General features: G+C 51.9%; 1 protein-coding gene across 5 annotated transcripts; it reads right to left on the bottom strand.

Moving 5' to 3' along the window:
- Positions 1-2,471: 2,471 nt before the first annotated feature.
- Positions 2,472-15,616, bottom strand: TMEM161A (transmembrane protein 161A). 5 transcript variants are annotated; one of them, XM_070461301.1, is made up of 13 exons: positions 15,464-15,616; positions 13,723-13,782; positions 11,651-11,754; positions 10,993-11,073; positions 10,505-10,602; positions 10,244-10,400; positions 8,733-8,884; positions 4,413-4,473; positions 4,150-4,314; positions 3,949-4,062; positions 3,623-3,797; positions 3,404-3,500; positions 2,472-3,052 (listed from the first exon to the last, which is right to left on the bottom strand). In XM_070461301.1, exons 1-13 carry the CDS (start codon positions 15,464-15,466, stop codon positions 2,799-2,801), a joined length of 1,521 nt encoding a protein of 506 aa, XP_070317402.1. In that variant the 5' UTR covers positions 15,467-15,616; the 3' UTR covers positions 2,472-2,798. The 5 variants fall into 5 exon arrangements, with proteins under 5 accessions (XP_070317402.1, XP_070317399.1, XP_070317398.1 ...); XM_070461298.1 differs by having other exon boundaries at positions 13,723-14,424; positions 15,464-15,539; XM_070461297.1 differs by having other exon boundaries at positions 4,171-4,314; positions 15,464-15,481.
- Positions 15,617-21,478: the final 5,862 nt, after the last annotated feature.

Below are 21,478 nucleotides of genomic sequence, written 5' to 3'. Positions count from 1 at the left end.
GGCTAAATAAATAATTTTTTTTTTTTTTAAAGTAGAGCAGAGATGAGCAGAGAAATTGGATTTCTTGGTGACATTGTTTGGGATGCTAGATTCAGTTTTACCTGAAGCCAAACTACCTGTCGACTTCCAACAACACAAGTCATTTTATTCCGTATTTAAAACAGAGTTGAATTTCCTGGCCCTTTCTGACACAAACCTCCTGTATGTACCTCATTGAGCTCATAAGGTAGTATTCCTGTAGCCTAAGTTTCTAGGAATGAAATTGCTGGATAAATATCAGGGATATATTAATAGTATAGTTGATGCTGGTGGCAAGCCTGGCGTTCATGGTTCCCACCCTATTTTTAGCTGTAAGCCACCTGGACCCAGCCTAGGGTTCCCTGCCGGAACACAGTCAGGAGCCAATGACTGTGGACAGCTGAAGCATATGTGATGCAGCCCCTCAATACCGGCATGGGACCACTCAGGCTGTGCACCACGCTTTCCCCCTGAGGTCCCCAGCAGGACCCAGCCCAGATCGCCCAGAGTCGCTGGCTCATTGGCGCTCCCTACTGGCTTCTTTCCTCCCTGTCTGACATCCCTACCCTCCTAGAGGCTTCCTGAGGTCACCTCTCAGGTGAGGTCCCTGAGTCTTAACAGACAGGGTCATCTTTGGGGGGAAATCTATCCAAATATGAATAGAAACATCAGCTATTCCTGCAAAGAGATTGTATCCATGTACACCACATGCCTCACGTCTGAGTTTCCTATGGCCACCCTAACAGAGTACCATGGGCTGAGTGGCTTAAAATAACAGAACTTAATTTTGCCAAAGTTGGAAGCCAGAGGTCCAAAATCAAAGTGTTGGCAGGTTTGGTTCTGAGGGCCAGGAGGGAAGGATGTTTTCTAGATCTGTTATTGAGCTCTGACTGACCGACTTCTTCCTGTGTCTTCCCCCTTGTCTTTCCTCTGTGCTAGTGTAAGCAGAGAAGTTAGGGGGTTCCAGGAGAAAGAGAACCAGGAATGGCTCTCGACATAAGAGAAGCCGTTTTGGCCTAAGCCACTTTGATCTCAGCCAGGCTGCACTGCTTATCCTTGAACAGGTCTCAGTAATTAATGATCTTAAGGGAACAAAGGAAGGCGGGAACAGAGAAAAGGCAGTCAAACAATAGTGTAGTAATAAAGCAGAGTCCCAGTTCCTCCCCTTTAAATTTTTTAATTGATGTTGATTTATAGTGTCGTATTGTGTAAGTTTCAGGTGTGTAGCACAGAATATGTATATTCTTTTTCAGATTCTTTTCCCTATAATATATATCTTCAAGTTCTGCAGGAACTAAGGCCCCCAAGCAGGTGGAGGGTGGAATGATGTTGATTCTTCTGACTCCAATCAACTAAAGCTTGGATTCTGTGGACCTTTGCCCCAGTTCTATGCTGAATTCTCCTCTGCTCAAGCCCTTTCATGAATATACGTGTACCCTGAGCTTAAAACTTCCCCAGTTTTGCTTTCAGGGAGACACTGCTTTGGGAAAGATCCCCAGTGTTTCCCTTACTTGCTGAAAGTCAGCATAACTTCTTCCATTCATCTTCAGCTTGGTTGTGTCAGTTGGCTCAACACCTACCAAGAGGTGACCCTAGTTTTCAGGTAACACAAGTTCAGGTCCAAATTTCCTCTTATAAAAAAATTTTTCTCCTCTTGTAAGGATACTAGTCCTACTGGATCAGGGCCCACCCTATCAACCTCATTTAAAAAAAAAAAAAAATATATATATATATATATATATATATATATATTTGTTTTTTGCTGCACTACATCTTCACTGTTGCGCCCAGGCTTTCTTGATTGTGGCGAGCAGGGGCTACGCTTCCTTGGGGTGGCCGCTTTTCTGGCAGAGCACGGGCTCTAAGTGCCTAGGCTCAGTAGTTGCAGCACATGGGTTTAGCTGCTCCACATGTGGGAGCCTCTCGGACGGGGAATCAAACCTGTGTCTCCTGCATTGGCAGGTGGATTCTTCATCACTGGGCCACCAGTGAATCTCCAACCTCATTTCAGCTTAATCACTTTTAATCCCTATCTCCAAATACAATCACATCCTGAAGTCCTGGGGGTTCGGACCTCAACAAAGGAATTGGGGCGGGGGGGGGGGGGGGGAGGGACACAATTAGATCATAAACACCAGCCTTTTTGATCTTCCATAAACTGACAAGTTAGAAAATAGCATCTCACGATTTAACACTACCTGCTTTTTTGTCTCCCTGGAGTCCATCTGAGAGCGTTCCTTGTAAGAAGAAATCAATTCTTTTCGTGTAGTCTCCCCAGTTTATTTACTTGTTCTCATGTCAGCTTTCTGCCAGGGCTTCTCTTCCTTCCAGGCCTTTGCTAAGCTCTTCCTCCATCATTCCCCTCACTCAGCAATGTAGGCCCACTGCAGACTCTCCAGCCCCCCACCCACCCTGCCACAACATGCAGAAAGCTGCCTCCCAAACCACTTGAATCCTGTTTGTTAAAAGCGGCTCGCTCCTTTATTTGTTCAGAAGAGTGCCCCCTCGACGCCACACACGCCCACTGCAGTCAAACTGGGCAGGGGCATTCTGGGAACAGTGGCCGGCCATGGGACCCTCTGCTGCTGGGTCTGGGGAGGCGGTTTCGAGGCAGAAGCTCAGCGTCCAAGGTAGGGCCCACGGCTCAGGCACTGTGGTGAAGGGGCAGCCGAGCAGCAGCAACTCCGGAGAGCGCCTTGCACCTGGGGACCCTGAGGGGGTGAGCCGGGCCCACTGGCCCGGGACCAAACCCTGGGGCCACAGGAGTGTCTGCAAGAGGGCTAGGAGCCCGCCAGATGCTGGTGGAAGTACAGACCAAAGAGGCTGGAGAGCAGTTGGCAGGCGGCGATCCACCAGATGAGAAAGGCGAGGACTCCGCGGAGGAAGAGCGGCGTGAGCAGGCTGCCCAGGGCCCCAGCGATCAGGGCTGCAGTCTGCTGGGCCTCATCCTCCTCGGGGCCGACCAGGCCATCGTGGGCTGAAGACGGGGTGGGGGACAGCGTGGGGACTGGGCCCAGGCCCCAGGAGTAGCCGCCTGCAAGAAGAGGGTAGAGGGAGGGGCGGGTGGAGGTACAGGCGGTGTTGGCCTCCGGGACCCCAGACCCCGGCTGACAGTCACCCGCCCCGCCCCAGGCTCTACGCGCACCCCATCTTCGGGCCCCACTCGGGGCTTCGCCTCGCGCTCTCCAGCCTTCGCCAGCCAGGCTCTCCAGCCTCCGCCCCGTCCGTCATGCCAGGCCTCGCTGTCACCTCGATCCATTCCGGGCCACCCCTCCCCTCACTCACCCCATTACAACCCCAGCCCCTAGCCCCGCCCTGCTCCAACTCCAGGCCCCGCCCCCGCCCCGCCCCGCCCCGCCCCGCCCCCGCGCAGGCTGGTTCTCACCCAGGGTCTTCAGCAGCAGCGTGCAGTTGAGCGTGAGGATGAGCGGAGTCAAGTACTGCAGGCTCACAACAGTCACGTAGCAGTACACCCGCACCACCTGGTGGGCAGGTAGCAGTCAGTGGCTGCAGCCGGGGACCTCCGCGCTCCGGGTAACCTCAGCCCAAGGGGCCGGGAGCCCACACCCCGAGCCCCGGGGTCCCTCCCCGCCAGCGCTGGTACCCGCCGCTGGATCTCCCGGGCCTCGATGCGGCCGGCCTCCCGCCGCAGCTGCTCCACGCGGGCCTTGGCCAGGCACAGATAGGCCTGCAGGTGGGGCCGGGTCACCGCCAGCCGCAGCAGGCACAGTACCACCAGCACCCAGAGGCGCAGCGAGTCGAAGGCGGAGTCAGACAGCCTGTGCCGAGAGGGGCGACGGGGTTAGTGAAGCCGTCCTCGGTCCCAGGACCCTCCTGCAGGACCCAGGGCTCCCCCCTTAGCCTCAGAGTCCGGGGTACCCAGAGGGGGGCCCCAGCGGCCCGGCCTCCCAGCCCCACTGCCATACTCACAGCGAGAAGGACGTGCGCCCCAAGGGAGCCTGATGCAGGAAGTCCCGCGCCATGGGCTTGGTCCAGAGCCACAGCACGAACAGCGGGGACAGGAAACTGGTGTGCAGGAGGAACCTGGGGGCAAGGGCACAGTGCTGGGAGGGTGGGCACCCAGCATCCCCCTTGCACCCCCCTCCAGGCTCCCTATCCCGCACCCCTCACCCAGCCGGTCCCCCACGTAACTGCAGCATGGGCCGGTCTTCAGACATGGTCAGGGCATCATGGTGGGTCTGGGCCAGTCGCAGGCCTGGGAAGGTGAGGAAGGCACCCAGCAGGGAGCCCGCCACCGCCAGCCCCACGCGGATGGCCAGCTTGACCAGAGGAAGACTGGGGGAAAGAGAGGGGTCAGGGGGCTCCTGCGGCGGCTCCGCACCCTGCGTGCAGGTCCAGCCTGCCGCGGCTCTCCCTCCCTTCCCAGAACTCACGCCCAGTCCCAGCCTTGCATCTTCAGAAGTGGCTCCAAGTTCTGGGACATACTGTCCAGGCCTGGGGAAGACAAAAAGAGGACGGTGTCCAACAGACCCCCGGGCCCAGAGCCCACTCTGCCTTGCCCCCCAGGTGTCCATCTGCTCCCCTGGCGAGAACACACTAGTGACAGCCAGGCCCTGCCACAAGCATGAGGAGAAGTTTGTTCTCCAGTCTGGTGCAGCTCCAGAGAATGTGCCAGGCAGACACTCTTGATTCGACCAGGGGACACAGGGGCAGAGGGCACTGGGCCTGGGCTTCCTGGATGCTAGCGGGTCATAAAGGGCTCCACAGGAGAAAATCAGCATCCCGGAAAGAATTCTCAGTTCAGGCCCCCACATTTTCCACAGAGTAAAAGCGAATAAATATGAGCTCACAACCAAAATCACCAGACACATAAGGAAACAAAACATCATCAAAGAATCAGCAGAAGAAAAAAAAAGATAAGCTTAAATTCCAAAGACTTTAGAAATTGGTATAAATTCTGTGTGAAGTGACTGAGGAATGTAAAAGCTGGAGACACAGAACCGGTGGCATGAGACTACCTCGGAGACCAAGTGGATTTGCCAAGGAACCGATTAAGCTCTTCCAAAAGGAAAATATAATTACCGAAATGACAGGTTGTTAGCATACTAGAAATAGCCCAAGGAATAACTGATGAACTGGATCTGAAGAAATAATTCAGATTCCAACTCAGAAAGACAAGAAGGTGTGAAATATTAAGGGAGATTAAGAGACAAGGAGGACACAATAGAAAGTTCAATACAAGTGAAGTCAAAGCCCAGAGTGAGAGGAGAGAGAGGATGAAGGAGAAGAGATATTGGAAGAGAATGACTGAAGAGTCTGCAGAATGCATGATACATACAAAGTATATAAAACCAGATAAATACAAAGACATCCATACCTAGACACACTGTGGTGAAACTGCGGAATACCAAAAACAAAGAACTCACAGAGCAGTCAGAAGTTATGACAGATCACCTAAAAGGAAAGACAATTAATTTGGCAGTCACTCTCAACGCCAAAAACAGAAAAGAACAAATAGAACGTGAAAATGTAAGATGGTAGAAACACGGCCAAAAAGGTCAGAAATCACAATAAATGTAAGTGGATTAAACTTGAAGTTAAATGATACAGCCCGTCAGACTTGATTGTGTTTTAAAGTAGACATATCTCAACATGAGGTCACTGGAAGGTTGAAAGTAAAGTACTAGTCAAAAGAAAGGTAGTACTGTATATTTGAAAGTTGCTAAGTGGGACTTCCCTTGTGGTCCAGTGGCTAAGACACTGCATTCCCAATGCAGGGGACCAGAGTTCGATCCCTGATCAGTGAACTAGATCCCACATGCTGCAACTAAAGAATCTGCATGTTACAGTGAAGATCAAAAGATCCTGCATGCTGCAACTAAGACCTGGTGTAGCGAAATAAATAAATATTTAAAAAAAAAAAAAAAAAAGAAAGTTGCTAAGTGAGTAGATCTTGAAATTCTCATCACAAGGAAAAAAAATGTGTATGTGGGGTGATGGTGTTCACTAGATTTATTGTGGTGATCATTTTGCAATATAAACAAATATTGAACCATGTTATACACCTGAAACTAATATAATGTTATATGTCAATTATATCTCAATTTAGAAAGAAAGGATGGAAGAAAGAAGCTGAAAAGACTATATTGACACAGACAAACTAGGCTAAGATGGAAGTAAGTCAGAAGGGGTCAATACATCATGAAAAAAAAAATGGCTGATTTGCCAGGAAGATGTAGCATTTTTAAACCTGTAAACACCTTGGAACTAGCTTCAAAATATATAGAGAAAATACTGGCAGAACTACTAAGAGAAATTAAGACTTCCACCATCCCAGAAGTCTGGGGCTTCCCAGGTGGTGCTAGTAGTAAAGAACCCACCTGCCACTGCAGAAGACACGAGAGAGGAGGATTCGATCCCTGGGTTGGAAAGATCCCCTGGAGGAGGGCATGGCAACCCACTCCAGTATTCTTGCCCGGAGAATCCCATGGACAGAGGAGCCTGGAGAGCTATATAGTCCATAGGGTCACAGAGAGTCGGACACGACTGAAGCGACTTAGTACAGCACAGTGCCATCCCAGAGGGAGATTAACTCTTAGTAAAGATGGAAATTTGAATTTATTGGACACAGAGAGGAAGAAAATATATTTTAATCAAGAATACATGGAGCACTCTACAAGGTCAATTAATCTACAACAAAGGAGGCAATATACAATGGGAAAGGACAGCCTCTTCAATAAATGATGCTGGGAAAACTGGACAGCTACATGCAAAAAAACCAAACTGGGTTACTTTCTCACATCATATATAAAAATAAACTCAAAATGGATTAAAGACTTAAATGTAAGACATGAGACCAAAAAAAATCCTAGAAGAAAACATAGGTGGTACACGTTTTGACATTGGTCTTAGCAATACTTTTTGAACATGTATCTCAGTCAAGGCAAACAAAAGCAAAAATAAGCAAATGAGGCTATATTAAACTAAAAAGATTTTGCATCATGAAAGAAACTATCAACAAGACAAAAAGGCAGCCTACTGAATGGGAGTAGTAGATTCATGAGTGTTTGCATTATTTGGCTTTGTAATTTATATATATGTTCTCATATATATATACACTCATCATATAATTTTAAAATTGAAAGGTAGGAAGTATTGGTGATAACAAAGCTCAAGGAGTCAGCAGGGTCATGTGGGCCATGGTGAGGATTTTTATCTTTATCCAAAGACCATTAGAGTTTGGTGTTGGGCAGAAGAGTGATCCAAATTATGTTTTTAAAAGATCATTCAAGAAGAAGAAAAAAATCAAAACAAAAATGAGAAACTGAAAAAAAATTTACAACTCCTATCACACATAAAGGCTGACTTCCTTAATATATAAAGAGCTCCTACAAATCAATAAAATGGTCAACAACCCAGTAAAAAACTGGGCAAAAGAACAAATCTTTCCCAGAAGGGAACTAGAAATGGCTCTTCAACACATGGAAAGGTGCTCATCCTCACTTACATTTTCACCCATCAGATCACCTGAGACAAAAAAGTCTGAGGATGTGGGGATATGTACGTTCATACATCTCTTTCTGATGGGCAATTTTCCAACAACATTATTAAAATTACAAATGCACTTTCTTGCACAGGGTCACAGGCACAAAGTTGTTATTGTGCAACACTGCTGTACAATTGCATGGCTTTGTGCAACAGCATTTAACAGGAGAAAGAAAGACTTAAATGTCCATAAACTGAGACCTAGTTAAATAATCACAGACAATTCATAAAGTTACAAAATGCAGTATCAAATTACTGTTACTGTGTTACTGTAACATTCTATTACTGTATGTAGCATCTAGGGACAACGTTCAATACTTATTATTTTTTTTAATTTAAAGTACAGCTAATTAACAATGTTGTCCTAATTTCAGGTATACAGCAAAGTGAGTCAGATGTATATACAGATATATATATGAAAATCTATTCTTATTCAGATTCTCTTCCCTTATAGACTACTACAAGATACTATATATAGTTTCTTGTGCTACACAGCAAGTCCTTGTTGCTTATCTGCTTTATATACAATAGTGTGTATATGTTAATCCCAAATTCCTAACCTATCTCCCCATCCCCATCTCTTTTGGTCACTATAAGTTTGTTTCCTATGCCTGTAAGTTGTGTTTATTTTTGTAAATAATTTCATTTATATTATCTTTCAAGATTCCACATGTAAGTAGTATCATATGCTATCAGTTTTTCTCTGACTTACAGCACTTAATATGACGATAATATTGTTTTTAAGAGAAAAACACAAGGTGTAGAGCCAGATACACTGTTTTATGTGAATACGGCAATGTGGTACCCTAGGTTTCCCCTGGGGAGGAGAACTAGTGTGAAAGGATGATTTTATTCTATATCCTCTTGTACTTTATGACTATCACTCTATATATCTATTTCCTCTCCCAAGTTAAATTAGAGTAGGTAAATAGTAAATCACCGTGGCTGCTGGGCAGAGGACAGCCTGACGGGAGCAGGAGTGCCCATGCAAAGTCACAGGCACAGGCCCCCATCAGTGGGAGGAGGTGTCCTCTCTCCTCAGAGCCCAAGGGGGCACGCAGGGTGGCATGCACCCACAGAGACTGCTCCGGCCCCAGGGCTCCCTTCTTCACCTACTGTGAGCAGGTGCAAAAGGCACTTAGCCCACCCTCACCCACTCACACAAGGTGGCGATGGACGTGGCGCTCCCAGGCCCGGTCTGCACGTACCTGGCTCCAGGCCCAGCTCCAGCGTCTCCTCCCGAACCGCCTGCACCAGCATGGCCAGGAGCAGGAAGAGGAAGGCAAAGGCGAGGCAGACAGAGCGCTCGCCTCCCTCCTCCGAACTGAAGTACAGCCGGGTCACGGTCAGGAACACCTTGCTGGGGGCGCGGCTAAGGAGCCTCTGGTGCCTGGAGTGAACCCCCCAGCTCCAGACCACAAGCATGGAAGCTCAGGTTCAGAGCCCCAGAGAGCAGGGGCGCAATAAAGGAGACAGACACTGGGGGGCCCAGGACACAGGGCTCGCCACTGCTCAGGCCTGGCTTCCAGGAGAGCAAGTGAGCCTGGGCCAGGCCTCCAGCTTGGCCTCGTCACACTGCCTATGGTCGGTTAGAAATGGCCACCACGGGCTTCCCCAGTGGTCCGGTGGCTAAGAATCCACCCGCCAGTGCAGGAGGCACGGAATCTGGTCCAGGAAGATCCCACGTGCAATGCTGCACAACTGCTGAGCCCACAGGTAGAGCCTGAGAGCCACAGGACTGGCGCCCGTGTGCCTAGAGGCTGTGCTCCACCACGGGAGGAGGCCCTGCAGTGAGAAGCCCGGGCATCACAGCCAAGTGCTTCCCTGGGAGCGTGGTGGTTACGACTCTGCCTATCAGTGCTGAGCACAGGGCTTCGATCTTGGCCCAGGAAGATCCCACAAGGCCTAAGACAATTTAGCCTGTGTACCGCAACTGCTGAAGCCCTCACGCCCTAGAGCCTGTGATCCACAGCAAGAGAACCTGCCGCTCACTCATCTGGAGAGAAAAGCCCGCCTGCAACAACAAAGACCCAGCGAAGCCAAATAAATCCTACCAACCAAGGGATAAAAACAGTTTTAAAAAGAAAAAAAATCACTGGCCACCAACTCTCTTCAGGTCAAGTCTCCCTTACCCACACCGCCTCCCGGCTACGTTCACAGGTCCTGTTTCCTACTCCTCTGAGAGGCTGCCAGAGATACAGCTTCTATCTCTAACCTCTCCTGAGAGAGACCCTCCAGGGCTTTCCAGAACCAGTGGTGTGGGTTTCAAGATGGGCTGCCTTTCTTTGCAATCCTATTCCACAAGGGCACCGCCTCCAACTTGGGTCCTCAAAGTCACAGTTTCGCCTCTGTTCTCTACGCAGCTCAGTAAAGACAATTACAGAGGGGTGTCTATGCTGGCCTATTGAGTTGCTTTGACCCAGGGAATGGACAGGGATGGGGTGAACCAACTTCAGGCCAAGCCTTAGGGGGCCTGCAGCACCCCCTTTTCCTTCCTGGCCGCTCTGGGTGAGGAAGCCTGCTCTAACCTGGAGCAGAGACGAAGCAACACAGCTGAAACCCGGCCAGGAAAACAAAATAGCGATTGGACAGGTTTACCGCAGTTTTGGACAGGTTTACTGCACAGCAGTCGGTAACTGATGTGCCAGTTTAGTGGGGAGAAGGAGCCTCAGATCCAGCTTCCAGGGGCCTCCACCTCCCCCACCCGGAGGAAGGATACATAGAGAAAGCGACGGTGAGCAGACACCAGAATACCGCGATGTTGGTCTCCTTGGCTGGGCCCAGCACATAGTAGTAGGCCTCTGTGAAGAGGTACACGCCCCCGGAATACACGGCGAAGTCCACAAACCACTGGTACTCCAGGAAGAAGCGCAGGACTGCAGAGAGCACGCCACTGAGCCCCCAGCTTGGCCCGCCCAGGATAGGATGCTCCCCACCACGTCCACCAGGGTGTGCGGGGGGTTGGGGACCCAGCTGTTACCAAGCGCATCAACAGCTGTGAGCGGACAGGTCTCCAGCTGGAACGGGGTGTCTCGGGGCACAGATAACGGCTTCTCCTCACTACCGCCATTGGCCCACCTGGGAGCAGGGGAGACGAGCGGGAATGGCATCGGCAGCCTCCGTCTTCCCCTGCCCAGGCAGCCGTGGTGGCCTCCTCCTCCCCAGCTTGGTGCTCTGTCACCTTCAGAGCAGAGGAGGAGCTGGTCTAGAGGGTACCTTCACCCCAGCCTGGGTGTCCTCTGAATGCCAGGGGGTGGCCACCACCCACCCACAGGGCTGGCCCCGAGCAAACTTCCAATGAGCGTGGGGTGCCAACGGGAGGCACACAGCCTGGGGTGTTCCCAGTTCTGGGGTGTCTCCAACTAGCCTGTGCCCACAGCAGTGCCTGGAGGTGTGCAGGGCAGGCGCTGTGCCCTCAGGGTCTCCCCTGGAAGGGAGCCACTGACCGCAGGCTGGGGGTTCACTCACCGCTCCTTCCTGCCTCTGGGCTTCTGCTTCCCTGCCAGGGCCCGCAGCTCGTCCTCCGAAGGGTGCTTGTATCTGAAGAGACTGAAGGCAGACAGGCCGTCAGGAAAGCCTGGGCATGGGGCGACCAGAGTGGTGAACCTCAAAGGCTGAGACTGCAGAGCGAAGACTGGCCCTGATAAGCCTGGGGCAGGATGGGCAGGGGTCATCGAAGGTCAGAGGAAGGCGGGGGAGGTAGGCTGAGGGTCGACAGGGGGGTGCAGCAGGACTCCTAGACACCCTAGAATCTTCTGGCTAACTCTCCTGGCGGAGCTGGCATGTGAACTGTCCTGGAAAGAGAGTTTCGCAATTGTCACTGGGTTTTCAAAAAGGGTCCAAGACCCAAACCCTGACAAAGAATTTCAGGAAATAAGATGTATAGGTAGAAAGGGGAGCAGGGGTCGGGGAGCAGCTGCTCCTTTGAGTGTGGAGATGGTCTCAGCGATGTGTACAATCTGTCAAAACGGATCCAGCTGTGTGCTTCAAACATCTGCGATTATTGGGTCAACTATCTCAATAAAGTTCTTAAAACCCTCGCCTCCTAGGGCGTGAGGCGGGGCTGGGGAAGCAAGGGGCGGGGCCTTTGGGGCCCCGCCCACCGCCGGGAAGGGGCGGGGCTCACCTGCCGTTGCAGAGCAGCCAGCGCGCGAAGGAGCAGTGCGGCGCCAGCCGGTGCATCAGGGTGGCGGTGAGCAGTGTCACCACCAGCTGCACTCCAAGGACCGCCTGCGGGGAGGAGACGGGAAAGGCAGCGCCTGCCAGAGGGTCACAAGCTCACCTTCGAAAACCCGGCTATTTACAGAGAGACGCTGAAGCCAGGTGGGGGAGGGCGGCCCTCCTGGCTCCGGCGGCTTCTTGGGGAAGGGTCCGAGGGTGGGCTCAGACCCAACCCTGGGGGCCCCAGCAAGGCGCGGGCCCCGCCCCATCCCCTGGCAGGGGTGTGCGGTGGCGGAGAGCACGTGCTGGAGCAGAGATCGGGGCTCAGTTTCCTCCTGTGCTAAGGATTTAAGGTAACAATCTCCCTGAGCCTGTTTCCTCATCTGGAAACGGGGTGCTTCCCATTTTGTCTCCTATACTCTCACGACCACCTCCGGGGCCTACAGCGAGCCGGGCACACCCAGTGAAAGCTACTCTCCCAGGGTATCCTCCCCCACCCCCCCAACGCATCATGTCTCAGGTGGACTTGCAGCTCCTCTGTTCACCCAGCTGACTCTGTCCCCCACGTCTTTCTCCATCCGAAATTATCCCTGAAAATTGAAATCGTCCTTTCTCCCTCTCCCTTCCTTTGTAACTAACCAAGGGGGAAAGAGGCCTGGTCTATTTCTGGCCACTACCTGTTTCAGGATTAACACGTACACATTTGAGTGGGATGAATTTTTTTAATTAGGAATTTTCTCACCAAGTGCTACTAACATTTTAAGCATATTTCCATATATGTTTATGGAACATAAGCAAGCATAACAAACTTCCATATACTTATTTTAAAATGTTTTAGAAAAAAATTGTTTCTGGTAATCAGTCTGAAGACGGGTTTTCCTGCGTGAATGTAGTAAATAACCATTTGCTATCAGTGCTAAGTCGCTTCAGTCGTGTTTGAATTTTTGTGACCCTGTGGACTGTAGCCCACCAGGCTCCTCTGTCCATGGGATTTCCCAGCCAAGAATACTGGAGTGGATTGCCATTTCCTCCACCAGGGGATCTTCCCAACCCAGGGATTGAACTCACATCTTTTATGTCTCCAGAATTGCCAGGTGGGTTCTATAACAGTAGCACCACCTGGGAAGCCGACTTGCTATCAGTAATTATGTAAAATAAAGTGCTCAGGAAGGCTGTCAGCTACCATTATGGTATTAACAACTAAATAAAATAAAGATTATGTTAATGTTAAAACTAATTATTAAAATTATCCTTTAATCAGGCAAAAATAAGCTAACTTCAATAGGAAAAGCTCTAATGTGATGGCTATCCAGCTTAGCCCTGTAATTCAGAATGACTGTTGAGAAATTCATCTTTAAAATAAAAGGACTAATAGGGTATTTTCTCTATGTTGTCACTTGTAAACTGAGACCAGGAACATTTTTTCAGTAAGGAGGTGGGGCATCATCTTTCTGCTCTCACTGCTCACCCTTACCCCTACCCAAGTGCAGACTGGTTAGCAGGCGTTAATAGACCAAGAGCACAGTTGGCCAGCTCGGAGCCCAGTGGGCGGGCTCTCAAACGGCCCCGCCCTTCCCCATGGACCCACCCCCACCCCCACCCCTCCACTCCTCCCTAGGAAATCCAGCACCTCCCAGCAGCTGCTCTCCAGTCTCCCTAGCTCTCCATATACCTCTCCCTTGTGACCCATCCCCTGGCAGGGTTTTAACCACCGACACAGCCCAGCACGACTCCAGCCCACCGGCACCTCCAGCCAAGATCTCTCTGCTGACCTCGCTGACCATGCCTCCTCCAGGCCCTTCCCTGGAGACCCCAGCACCCACCCATCCCTCCCACGGACTCGGCTCCTCCAGGCGGCCCAGGACCTTCCTAGTCTAACAAATGAACGTTCAGCCACATTCCTCAGCCCGCAAGGCCCGGCAGACCCCGCTCAGGACCAACCCGCCTCACTGCCCAGCTCTCTCCCCCAATGCCCTCTGCGCCCAACCAGTCGGGTCTCAGAGACACTCCCAGGCCCCAGGCCTCTCCATCACTAACCCCATTACCCTGGACACCTCTCATTGAGGAGACCCATGGTTCAAACTGTGATCCCAGCACCTAGGAGAGGAAGGACGGGAGAGAGGAAGGAGAGGAAGAGAAGAAGAGAGAAAGAGAGGGAGGAAGGATGGGATGGAAGGAAGGATGTACAAGGAAAAGAGATGGAAGGCATGCATCCCCCCACCTAAGGCTCCCAAGGTCCGTCCAAGGATGTTTCTCATGGTCATCCCCCCACAGCTCTGGCCTTAGGGTCCACATTCTGCAGATCTCCAAAGATCTCTGGAGCCTCCCATCACCCCATGTCCCTCCTCTGTTCAAACCCCTTCCCTAGATCAGTGATCCCAGAATCCTGCTGCTGCTGCTGCTGCTGCCAAGTCTCTTCAGTTGTGTCTGACTCTGTGCGACCCCATAGACAGCAGCCCACCAGGCTCCCCCATCCCTGGGATTCTCCAGGCAAGAACACTGGAGTGGGTTGCCATTTCCTTCTCCAGTGCATGAAAGTGAAAAGTGAAAGTGAAGTCGCTCAGTCGTGTCCGACTCTTAGCGACCCCATGGACTGCAGTCCACCAGGCTCCTCTGTCCATGGGATTTTTCAGGCAAGAGTACTGGAGTGGGGTGCCATTGCCTTCTTCGAGAATCCTGCTAAGTAACATCAAATCAATGTGGCGGGCTTCCCTGCTGGCTCAGAGGTAAAGAATCCACCTGTCAATGAGGGAAACACAAGTTCGATTCCTGGGCTGGGAAGATCCCCTGGAGAAGGAAATAGCAACCCACTCCAGTATTCTTGCCTGGGAAATCTCAAGGACAGAGGAGCCTTGCAGGCTACAGTCCACGGTGTCGCAAAAGAGTCAGACAGGACTTAGACTCAACAACATCAGTGGGACTTTCCTGCATCCCATCTCAGACAGCCCTCCCCCTCACCTCCTACAACGTCCCAAGCCCTGGAATGACCTCCTCTCTCACCAACCCTTTCATCAGTGCTCTTACTTCAGACTCACCTCCAACACCCCGCCTCAGGGACGCCCCTAGTGCAGGCAAGGTCAGGCCCCTTCCCCAGCCCCCCAAGTCTGCCGCGGCCTCTGCCCAGTCCTAGGAACCTGGGGGCCTCCGCCCCCACCCAACAGCAGCCTTGCCCACCGAGGCCAGGACAAGCTTGAAGGATAAACAGAATGGGATGGACCCAGAACCACGTGAGACCTGAGGGTTCCAACAGTTCTCTCTCCAATTCTGGGACCCTCGCCTGCCCGGAGCCCACCTTGAGCCCTTGACCCCCTCCTCTCAGGATTCTCCCTGGTCCTTCAGCACACCCCACACCCCGAGGGAGCCCAGATGGGCCCTGTCGGTGCGGTCCCCACGGTCCCGCAGGACGCCGTGCCCAGAGTGGGCCCCAGTCGGACCCCAGATCTCCCTCGCGGGGCGCCGAAGGTGTTCAGATCCCCAGCACCCTCCAAGGGACGGCCCCTCAGCAGGACCCCAGGCCCCTAGAAGGCACCCCAGGGACTTGTCAGAAGCCCAGAACGCTCAAGGCCTTCCAGTCCCCTTGCACAGCCCCGACCCCCTCATCGATCGCGGAGCGAGACCTAACCCCAGAGAGGGAAACACAGCCCTCAGCGCGACCCCGAGTCCCTCAGAGCCCTCAGGCCCACAGAGGGAGCTGTGTCTCCTCGGTGTTCCCCTGGACTGCCCCATGGCGGAACCCGTAGCCTCTCAGTGGACCCCATGCTAAGAGTTGCGGGCTCACCATGTTGCGGACCGGAGGGCGGCGCGGAGACCCATGGGTCTGGAGCTCAGAGCCCACCGCGGAACTCGACCGATCAGAATCCGATTTTGGCCTGACAAGCAGCCCATCCAACCAATCGTCAGGATTGGAGTCGGGGCGAATCGCGAGGACCAGGAGTCACTCGCGTTGCATGGCGGAAGTTGTAGTTTAAAGATGCTTGACGCGCTCTGATCGGGGCTCTGGAACCCCAGGGAGAGCACTGTTTCTGAGAACCAGTCTCCTCACCTGCACCTATTTCGCAGGTTTAAAGCTAATATGCTTATTCATCAAATCACTGTCTCCCGCTAGAGAGTTCGGAGCGTGGAACTCCAATGATGAAGAACATTCGGTGACCCCCACTGACAATTCAGAGCCTTCTGCCTGACTTCAGTCTGCTGCCAACACTATTGTACTCAAAAAAGTACAGCTAGCCACCAGCCTTGCTTTCTTGTATCTTCCTTTATTTCATCTGGCAAAAGCCTTCTTCATCTCTAGTTGCAACTGGCGGCGGGGGGTGGGCTCCAGCAATAAAGGAAAAAAAACTGGCTAATGTGAAAACTCCAAGAGCATTGTCAGCTTCAGGCATGGCTAGATCAAGAACTAAATGTCAGCCTCAGGAATCTAATGTTTTCTGCTGTTTCAAGGCTTAGAGGAAAGAGCTTCAAGCCCAAGTTTTGCAGCTGTATTTCTATGGATAAGTATGTCTGTCTGAACGTGGACATATTCTGTGGGTGGGACTGTCTGAGGGTCTTTGTAGGGCCTGTGTATAGTTGATTGTATATGTATATGCTGCAGCTAAGTCACTTCAGTCGTGTCCGACTCTGTGTGACCCCATAGACGGCAGCCCACCAGGCTCCCCCGTCCCTGGGATTCTCCAGGCAAGAACACTGGAGTGGGTTGCCATTTCCTTCTCCAATGCATGAAAGTGAAAAGTGAAAGTGAAGTCGCTCAGTCGTGTCCGACTCTTAGCGACCCCATGGACTGCAGCCTACCGGGCTCCTCCTTCCATGGGATTTTCCAGGCAAGAGTACTGGAGTGGGGTGCCATTGCCTTCTTGGATATATGTATATACATATGTATATATCCTATATATGTATATTTGTATATAGCTATACAAACATGTATAGTTGATTGCCTTGTCTCTGTGAGTGTTTTTGTCTTTGTATATGAGCATATGTGGATGTCTGTCTGCAGGAGATTCACTCTGTGACTTTGATCCTCTGGACCCAATGTGTTGGCTTGAGAGAGGGTGGGTGACCGAGGCAGTGAGGATCACTCGGATTTCACAGGACCTACATGGGGGTCATGAGACACCCCTCAGGGCTACGGCATCCAGGAGGGATCCAGGGAAGCTGGAGTTCGGGGAGGGTGTCAGAAAAGGTGGACCAAGAGAAAAGGGGGACTTTTGCAGCAGGTCCGTTGCTCACCAGGCTGGAGGGCTGACTCGACTGCTTTCTACAGCAGATCAGGGTGCTGAGACAATTATCTCCATTAAATTGATAAACATACTGAGACTCTGAAAGGCCCCAATCTCTAATCCACACCCTGACTTCCCCCGGGGCCATAGGGTTTATGCGTCTAGGCATCACAGCGCCCTCATGTGGTGAACTGCAGGCAGCTCGCACACATCCTGGCCCCTGGAGTTCTGATCTTCCCTCTGCCGCCTCTCCCGGTTGCAGAAAGGCAGCTACATCTTCCAGGTGCTTATTCCCAAATTCTGAAGTTGGCCTTAAACTCTTTCTCTTGCTCCATACCTGACCTGTTAGTCCCTCCTGATGGCGTCACCTTCCAACTCTAACCATTGTCCCACCCAGCCTCCCTCCCTCCCTTCACAGCCTCCACCCAGTCCAGCATCATCTCCCACCTGCAATCCCCTCCTCCCTGGTCTCCTGTAGCTTCCATTCCCCTTTCCCCACCCACTCCCACAGTCTGTTTTCCCCAAGCATCTTAAAAGCACCTGTTAACACTTAACCTGACCGTATTCCTTCTCTGCTCACAACCATCCATTGCTCCCACCTCACGCAGAACAAATGCCAGTCTGCTCTTGGCCCATGTACTCCACCCTTCACTGTTCGCTCAACATGTCAGTTCTTTAAAAAAATAAGAATAATAATTATATTTATATTCTTGGCTGTGCCGGATCTTCATTGCCATGCAGGCTTGTCTCTCGTTTCGGCAGGCGGGGGCTCCTCTCTAGTTGCAGCGCACAGCCTCCCCATTGTGGCGGCTCCTCTTGTTGCAGAGCAGTCTCTGGGGTGTGCAGGCTTCAGTAGCCGCAGCTCCCGGGCTCTAGAGGACAGGCTCCATAGCTGCTCCACAGCATGTGGGATCTTCCCAGATCAGGGATCGAACCCTTGTCTACTGCTCTGGCAGGCAGATTCTTTATCACTGAGCCACCAGGGAAGCCCCAGTTCCTTTTATATATATATATATATATATATATATATATATATATATATATATATATATATATATATACTTATTTGGCTGTGTCTAGTCTTAGTTGCAGCATGTGGACTATTTAGTTGCAGCCTGCAGGGTCTAGTTCCCTGCCCAGAGATCAGACCCAGGCCCCCTGCACTAGGAGTGTGGAGTCTTAGCCACTGACCACCAGGGGAATGCCAACATTTCAGTTATGCAGCAGGAAGCGTTCCTCATTTCCTGTCCTACACTGCATGTATTGTGTTGTCTGTTCTACACTGGACGTTCCTCTATTCTACTTTCTCTACTCTGCATTGGATGTTCACATTGCCCATTTTCCACTGGACGTTCTTCATTGTCCATTCTACACTGAGTGATTCCACGTTCTCTGCCCTACACCGGCTATTCCATTTTCCCTAATCCTCACATAGTCCCTGTGTCTAACATCCCACAATTTCTGACCACACTGAGGTCCATGCTCTCATTCCACACTGTTTCACTGTCTCTATTTATAGTGCTCTCAGAAATGCATCTTTCATATCTCTGACTTTCATGATTGTGTTTTTATCCAAGTCAGACTTCCCACGGTGCTTCCAACCAGTGACCAAGCTCCTGGGCGACTTGGACCCCCTCTAATGATGACAATGGCCCTTGCCAGCATCACCATAGTGTTCCTAGAAAGACTGGTGGTAGGACACTCCCATACAACCTTCCTTGCTTCCACTGTCACAGAGCCAGCAGGGGCAGAGCGAGCATTGGGCCCAGGGGCGTTTCCAGAACCTGGCAGCACGCCCACAAGTACACCTTAATGAACTTGTATAGTCACACACACATGATATGTGACATAGCCCTTTTTCATTCCCCAGGCTCAGACGAAGAATATGGGGCAGACTCCCTGGAAGCCAAGATAGATTTTATGTATTATTGTGCGTGCTAAGTCACCTCAGTTCTTGTTCAACTCTTTGTGACCCCATGGACTGTGGCCCACCAGGCTCCTCCATCCATGGGATTCTGCAGGCAGGAATACTGGAGTGGGCTGCCACGCCCTCCTCCAGGGGATCTTCCCACCCCAGAGATCGAAACCGTGTCTCTTACGTCTCCTGCACTGGCAGGTGGGTTCTTCACCACTAGCACCAGCTGGGAAGCCCCATGTACTATTATTTCACTTTACTTTGAAACTTTACGTGAGGACTTCAGAATCCAAAGGGCACTGTTGGGCGCCACCTAAAGGCAGATGGTGAAAGTGCAACCTCCCAGGCTTGAACAGAGCCACACCCATTGGGCCTGGAGGCCCCCAGCGTTTGAGAGCAGCCCACGTTTTTTGAATTCCACACTGGGCGCTGACTTCAGGGCCCGGCCCACCTTCTTATCCACCATGTGGGTAAGATCCAGATGTTGAAAAGGGGCCCTCTCTGGCCATACCTCAGTTTCCCCCAGAGGACTGGCTGCCTTGGCCTCTCTTCCTCCTAAGTCCCTGGCCCAGTGTCTGGTTGTATGGGGAGCTGTGACTTCGACACTGTGGCCGGGAGGCGCCCCAGGGTGGGGAGGGGATGATTCTAGTTTGGCAGTTCATGCACCTCATGTGCCTGGCCAGGGTCCTTGAGACCTGAGGAAGGGGGTCCCCAGAAGGGTACCCCAGATGGAGAAATTTGCACTCGCATAGAGACCGTGGTGCACGTGGCCACGGTGCTGCTGGGCGTGGCAGGGGCTGTGTGCTCAGCCGGATCCCCAGAGGGCGCTGTCATGGGCTGGGGTGCAGACAGCGGCACACCCCTTCTCTGCGGGTAGGAGGGGACAGAAGGAAGCAGGTGGATTTAGGACCTGAGTCTGAGTTGGGTGAGAGAGCTCTCCAGCTGAACTTAAACACGCCACAGAGGCCTTGAGTGCACCCCACAGCCCCTGCATTCTCTTCGGGTTTCCCTGTGTGAGAGGGAACTCCGTGGATGAATTGAGTGTGAAGCCCTTCACCCCAGATCCGGGCCATCCACAGGCCCCGGTGGCTGTGCCCCAAACACAGCCTGGAGTGGCCCTCCTCTTCCTCCTCGGTCTCCTGCCTCTTTTGCTCCCCGACCCCGCCTCCCCTCCTGCCCACAGGAGCCCCAGGGATGGAGGCTTTCACAGACTTTGATCTTATCATGTCTCTCCCCTGGAAACTGGTACTCCAATGCCCCAACTTCACTGGGGATGAAGGTGATGAGGACTGGGAAGATCAGAGGACAAATCCCAGGCTGGATCTGGACATGAATGGTGATATACATGTGGCTGTTCAAGCAAGAGCTCTCATTTCACAAGGAGAGTCTGTCAGTTTATACTTTTTCCCTCTCTTCCTACCCCTTAAAAGGTTTTGAAGCCCGCACACATGTTGCCTCTGTATGCACATCCAGGTCTGTGTGCGCTGGCGGTGCAATGCAAGACTGAATTTTACTGAGAAAGGTCCACTGTGGAATGCTGGGGTGACAGGGTTAGGGTCTTTGTGTGTGTGTGTGTGTGTGTGTGTGTGTGTGTGTGTGTGCCAGTCTTAGCTGCAGCATGTGAGATCTAGTTCCCTGACCAGGGATCTAACCACTGGACCACCAAGGAAGTCCCAGAACAAGGGTCTTGTAATCATTGGTCAAGTTGACTCACTTGTCCCCGGCCAAGCTAGACCAATCAGCTTTGGACCTTGCTAGAATGATGGTGGGATGAAAAGTCGTGAAAATATTAGTCGCTCAGTCATGTCCAACTCTTTGTGACCCTGTGGACTGCAGCCCATCAGGATCCTCTGTCCATGGAATTCTCCAGACAAGAATACTGGAGTGGGTAGCCATTCCCTTCTCCAGGGGATCTTCTTAACCCAGGAATCGAATCCGAGTCTCCTGCATTGCTAGCAGATTCTTTACCATCTGAGCCACAATATGGGATAGGGGCACACAAATCTTACAAATGCTAATACCAACACTGTATGTTTTTCACATTTTTTTTTTGTCTGAATCAGTGATCTCTACTAAGCAAACCCTTTGAGAATTGTCAGAGCCATTTCTCAGCTTGGGGCAATGCAGAGGATTTCTTGGAGGAGGGAACATGGAGCTGAGCCTTGAAGGGTAGGAAGCAGCCTAAAAAGGAAGTCAGATGGGGGTTGCAGGAGGTGGCCCAAGAGGACAGATCAGCATGGCCTTAGCGTGGAACAACAAGTATTCTAGAGAGCTCAGGAGAGGGGACAGAGCAGGTGGAGGCAGCTGAGGAGCTCCGGAAGGTCAGGGGTCAGGTCTGACCTTATAAAGATTCCACTGAGACCTCCTGGGGAGCAGCCGAAGGGGAGGAACAGATGAAGCTCCCTCTGGCTTCCCCCTGAACCCCCAAGTCTGCCCTCACACAGGACAGGCCAAAGTGGAAGGAGTTTGGCCACATCCCAAAGTGGGTGGATAAATGCCTGGCCCCTCCTCCATCCGCTGTAACGAAACTGTTGAGTCAAGAGATCCAGAGCTACGCCTATTTAAACACGGACTGTGTAGCGGCCACTCCAGCGGGCCCATAACCCGGCATTCAGTCACGGATCCCGACTGCTCCTTGCTGCAAGGAACTGTGACCTAGCCTGAG

Source organism: Odocoileus virginianus, chromosome 3 (genome assembly GCF_023699985.2).
Source record: "Odocoileus virginianus isolate 20LAN1187 ecotype Illinois chromosome 3, Ovbor_1.2, whole genome shotgun sequence".
Classification (NCBI taxonomy): domain Eukaryota; kingdom Metazoa; phylum Chordata; class Mammalia; order Artiodactyla; family Cervidae; genus Odocoileus; species Odocoileus virginianus.
Note: the sequence above shows the minus strand (reverse complement) of the source record. Positions and strands in the feature narration are given on the sequence as shown.

Bases quoted from the DNA above. Each gene is read 5' to 3' on its own strand.
- TMEM161A (XM_070461301.1), bottom strand. The intron at 8,885-10,243 runs GTATCCTTCCTC...CCGCGCCCCCAG, and splicing joins CTCACCGTCGCTTTCTCTAT to CAAGGTGTTCCTGACCGTGA. The intron at 3,798-3,948 runs GTGAGTATGGCA...CTCTCGGCACAG, and splicing joins GGGCGCACGTCCTTCTCGCT to GCTGTCTGACTCCGCCTTCG.